Source organism: Phoenix dactylifera, chromosome 9, assembly GCF_009389715.1.
Source record: "Phoenix dactylifera cultivar Barhee BC4 chromosome 9, palm_55x_up_171113_PBpolish2nd_filt_p, whole genome shotgun sequence".
NCBI classification, from domain to species: domain Eukaryota; kingdom Viridiplantae; phylum Streptophyta; class Magnoliopsida; order Arecales; family Arecaceae; genus Phoenix; species Phoenix dactylifera.
In genome coordinates this window covers 15440586-15445866 of record NC_052400.1, presented here as the reverse complement: position 1 = coordinate 15445866, position 5281 = coordinate 15440586, and the positions used below count along the sequence as shown (strand labels likewise).

The 5281-nt window shown below is 47.7% G+C and overlaps 1 protein-coding gene across 1 annotated transcript; it reads left to right on the top strand.

The window, feature by feature from the left end:
* Window positions 1–1533: 1533 nt before the first annotated feature.
* LOC103701903 (flavonol sulfotransferase-like) lies at window positions 1534–2807 on the top strand. The gene has a single exon (XM_008784124.4). It carries the CDS (start codon window positions 1598–1600, stop codon window positions 2588–2590), a length of 993 nt encoding a protein of 330 aa, XP_008782346.2. The 5' UTR covers window positions 1534–1597; the 3' UTR covers window positions 2591–2807.
* Window positions 2808–5281: the final 2474 nt, after the last annotated feature.

Below are 5281 nucleotides of genomic sequence, written 5' to 3'. Positions count from 1 at the left end.
AGGTGCCCCACCCAAAATAAGCTGCTCGGTTAGAAAGTGCCGACCAAAGACAGCGCCAAGGCGCTCTGCTAGAAGGTGCTCGCCTAAAGGGCGCCGATCAGGAGTACTCAAAGCAGCCCCGCCACAGGGCGCCCCATTGGGCGACCAGCTCGGCTCGGCACCCTTGCCGAGCCGATGCCTTTACCAAATGTTCAACCCCCGCCTAAAGTCCAAGGGACTTGACAACTCATACGGCTTGCGACCTGCCACTATCTCCAAGCCATCAAGGCATAAGATCTCCGCAGGCGTTCGGCACGACCTGCCATTAATGCATGAGACTCCCTCAAGTCTCCGATGCACTCAGGCATTTAATGAACACGGCCCAAGACGATCTCCGGATCACTGAACCATCAGAGCGTATGGCTCTACTTGGCCGCCGGTTCATTCGGTAATAAATGCACTTACCATCCACAGACCCCAGGCCCGCTACGGCCGGCGGTTCAACCACTCCAACAGGTCCGATCGACCGTGACAACTCCCTGGTTCCGGTCTGATTCGGCCCCGTTCTCCACTACGCCATAAATGGGCCAAATCGTGCCCAATTATCACAGACAGGGACAAATCCCCCGGTTACCTCCCAGGTAACGTAATCTCCTCCTATAAAAGGGAACCTGGGAGAACCAAGGGGGGGACAAAAACGGAAACAAATCCCCGGGACTGAACCCGCCGGGAAGCACAGACGCAATTGAGGACATCATCCTCTTCGTCTTCTTTATCTTATCCAAATGTTCTTGCTGTCTTCTCCATATACTCTCTTCCCTGCTCTCTCCACATACTTGTCCCCTCTGACTTAGGCATCGGAGGGCCGGCGTCGGGGAGCCCGGCCACCGGTTTTCCTTGCAGGACTTGCACACCCCCCCCGCAGCGGAGGACGCAGCCAGCCGGCGCACCGCCGTCCGCCCCCTGTAGCAGCGGAGCTCCTCCTTCCCCGGCTTCGCGGCGGCCCCCGGGTCTAATTTCCAGCAACAGATACCATGGGCAAAGGAAGTTTTAGCTGGAAAGGGGAAGGGCTTGACGTCGCGCGACGATCATCCTCCTCCTTAAACTTTGATTACTTGTTCTTGAACTTCTGAAAGTCAGCCTCCAAGACGTCGCAATCTCTACCATGGGCTGGTACGTATGTCTCATAGCTCTTCTTCGCCGCTCCGTTCTTTCTGAAATCCGACCACAATCCGACCACAAGTAGCCGACAATCATCCATCGAGACCACCGAGAGTGAGAAAGAGAAGACGAGGGAGAGATCCCATCGAAGGAGGGATGCTTTACCCAAAAAATAAAAAATAAGGGTGAAAAATTCTGAAACGGGATTACATGCCACGCAAAAAAAAAAAAAAAAAAAGGCCCGGGGACAGGCCGTGCGTCTCCCTCCACCATACTCAAAAAAAAAAAACGATCAATTCCATCAAATCAGACCCCACCTGATGGCGCAAGTAATAATATTCTGTCCCATTCTTTAACTTCATATATAGAGCCGTATCGCTGGCATTGTAGCTGCAGAGAGGGCGTCCGATTGGATATCCAGTGTCTCGACCAAGAAAACCAACAGCCCCAGAGTCTAATGGATTTTTCTCTTCCTTCCAATCCTCAAGGGAATCCTCAAGAGGGGAGAGGCGAAGTCTCCACCAAGGAGCACAACGATCACCTATCCTCGCTGCCAAGGCAAAGAGGATTGCTACGTCCCATCAGAATGTACAAAGGGTTTTGGGTCGCTGAAAGTTTACTTCCACGCGTGATGGACCTCCAAGATCATTTCAAGCCCCGTCCCTCCGACCTCATCCTCGTCACCCCGCCCAAATCCGGCACCACATGGCATAAAGCACTCCTGTTCGCTATCATGAACCGCACCAACTACACCTTCGCTCAACACCCTCTGCTCACCCGCAACCCCCATGAGTGTGTACCCTTCTTAGAGGTCCCCTTTCGCCATCGATTCCCCGATCTGGAGGCGATCCCTCCGCCGAGGCTCCTCGCCACGCACTTACCTTACTCCATATTGCCGACCTCTGTGGCTGACTGCGGTTGCCGGCTAGTTTATCTATGTCGAGACCCCAAGGATGTGGTGGTCTCGCTGTGGCACTTCGCGCGTAAGGGCAGGCCCGACATGGGTCTGAGCGAAGCCTTCGAGTTGTTTTGCGACGGGGTCTCGTTGTCCGGGCCGATCTGGAATCATATTCTCGAGTACTGGAGGGAGAGCCTGAGGAGGTCTGAGAAGGTGCTGTTCTTGAAGTACGAGGAGATGATGGCCGAGCCGGTGGGGAACGTGAGAAGGCTAGCGGAATTCGTGGGGCGTCCCTTCTCGGAGGAGGAGGAGAAAGATGGGGTGGTGGAGGAGATTGTACAACTGTGCAGTTTTGAGAAGCTCAGCAGTTCGGAGGTGAATAAAAAAGGTATATACGAAGCAGGGGAGCTAACTGTGCCGCATGAGTCGTTTTTCAGAAAAGGCCAGGTTGGAGATTGGACAAATCATTTGAGTCGTGAAATGGGGGAGAAGTTGGACCGAATTGTCCAGGAGAAGCTGGCTGGATCCGGTCCGACCTTCCAAGCATCGTGAATTCTCAGAGACACTTAGCTGTGCCCACTATGCATGCATGCAAAAAAATTCTCCAGCCCACTGATGATGGGGTGGCAGCTCAATATTTATCTCTTTTTCATGTATCCCATCTAAAGCAAGCTGTGCTTCCCTTCTGTACGTGTGCAGCCATCTTCTTACTTATTCAAGATGCCTTTTCATGCAGCAAGGATCATCTAGTTTGAGATTAATATTTAAATATGAATCTTAAAATAAGTTATTAAACTAGCTAGTTCTCAAACTGATGTGGTGAATGGTTGCAATGATTTGTTTGGGGTAGGCATGAGTGACGGACGTACAGGAGCACTACAACAAATGTTGGTTTTGCCGACTGACTTTTTCCGACGCTAGGGGAAAGCGTCGGTAAAGTTTGGCTCAACGCCAACCTTTTCCGACGCTTTGGGTTAGAGTTGGAAAAGCGAAACAAACAACGACGCTCTAAAGCGTCGTTATAAGTTTAAGAAACAACGACGCTTATAAGCGTCGTTAGAAAACTTAAAACCCCAACCCCTCGCTCGATCGGCCCCCTCTCCTCATTTCCTATCTGCGAGCCCTAGCTGCGAGCGCGCCGACTTCCCCGCTACCGTCGACCTCTCCTTCTAAGGTAAGCCACCTCCTTCTCCTCCTCCTCCTCCTCCTCCTCAAACTAATCTCGCCTCCATCCCTAGCCCCGATCGGCGATCGAAGACTCCGCTACTCCGCCGCCGTCGACCTTGCCGTCGTCTGAGGTAAGCCTCCTACTCCTCCTTCTATTCCTTCTCCTCCTCCTCCTCCTTGTTTTCTTCTTGTCTTTAACTCTCGCCCGGCCCCGTCTCCTCATCCTCTGCCGGTCGATGCCCTAGCTGCGCGCCGACATCTCACCTCCATCCCGAGCGAACCGTAGCTACTCCGCCGCCGTCGACATCGCCGTCGTCTGAGGTAAGTGATCCTCATACTCTCCGTAAAGAAATTTTTGGGTAAATAATTCCAGTTTTCATGTTACTAGCAGAAATTCATTGCTATTTGTATGGTATTTCTAATGATTCTGTCATAATAATGGAGTCTATTTCATTCCTTAGCATCAGGTGGTCTATTTTATCTAATTATTTCATTGACAGTCTGATTTGGGTCCTGACATAAAATTAAAATATGTGGGAGAATAGATGGTGTTTTCTTCGAGAGGTAGATTTCTGCATGTCTGATTGACATGATCTTTTAATTCTTTGGGTTAGTTTTATGAAAAACAACTTATGTCGGGTTTACGAGTCTAGAGATAGGATCTTGATGTTAGGATCCCACATATGCCATGAAAATTCGAAATAATTTTCAGATTGCAGCGGAAAAACATATGCGGAATCCGTTCATCGCATGAACGTGTTTTAAAACCTTTCATTTGTAGATAGATTAGAATTAAATTATTTTAAACCATTTTAAAATCATTAAGAAGATCAGATCTTCACCTTGTGCGGGTAGATGGTCTCCGCAAATCTGATTTACGTGGTATTTGATCAAGGCTCAGTGGAAGCCGCACATGCGTCCGGCCTCTACAGGTATCCACACGAAGTACTGACTCGATCGAAGCCTTTGGATCTCACCGGGGTGCTAGCTCCCTTGCAGAGATGGCTATGGATGGCTGAAGTCCTCTCCTTTGAATCAACTTTTGATTGGCTTGAGAGGAGGAAGAAGAAGGAAGAACCAAAGGAACAAGAACAAAGCCCTGCAGCCTTTTTCTTTTTCTTCCTTTTGGAACCAAGATGAAGAAGGAAGAGGGCGTCTTAGGCTTTTCTTTTTCTTCTCTTGATTGTGGCTCAAAGGAGGAAGATGGAGGAGGGTGCTCACGTTTGGAATGAGGAGAAAAACTATTTTCTTGGCCGAAATCTCATGCTCCTTTTGAAGTATTAAGGGATAAAGATGAGTTCCTATTTTTTAGGAACTCATTCTTATCCCTTTAGATGGCAAGCAAGGAGGGGCGTAGCCCCTTCCTTTTCTTCTCACGCAAGCACCAAGGGGAGGGGCGTGGGCCCCTCCCTCAAGTCCAATTAAATCCACCATTTAATCAAATTAAAGGGTGATTTAATTTGGGTTCATTTCATGAGTCCAATCCTATTCAAAATAGGATTTTTATGAACCCATTTCAATTTCCTCCTTATCCTAATCTAATTAGGATTTAATTGAACCATGACTCTATTGAACTCTTCAATCCTAATCCAATTAGGAGTCATTTAATTAATTAGATTAAAATTAGAATTAATTAGGACTTAAGAAAATCCTAATCTAATTAGGACTTGTTCAAATTTCAGCCCTAAGACAATTAGAACTTTAGAAATCCTATTCCAAATAGGATTCTAATTTAATTTGAAATCCTAATCCAATTAGGACTCCATGATTCCCACTCCAAGTAGGACTCATGATCAAGTCCAATTAATTAAATCCAATTAATTAAATTAAATTGCAATCCGATTGCAATTATTCCTTCTTCTAGCCACTAACTCTTAGCAGGTTTTCATTTATCAATCTAATTGATTATTTGTGATTTCTAATCACATTCAACCATCGGATCGGTCATTACCTCTAATGTGTGTGACCCCATAGGTTCTATTCTGACTGGTAGTAAGATATATTGCGATCTCTATCACAATATCATTGAATACTCCTTTCAATGGGTTGAAACAATTTCAACTCAACTCATCAGGG

What these genes read in the sequence shown, in the direction of transcription:
- LOC103701903 (XM_008784124.4), top strand. Translation starts at nt 1,598, where the DNA reads ATGGATTTTTCTCTTCCTTCCAATCCTCAAGGGAATCCTCAAGAGGGG.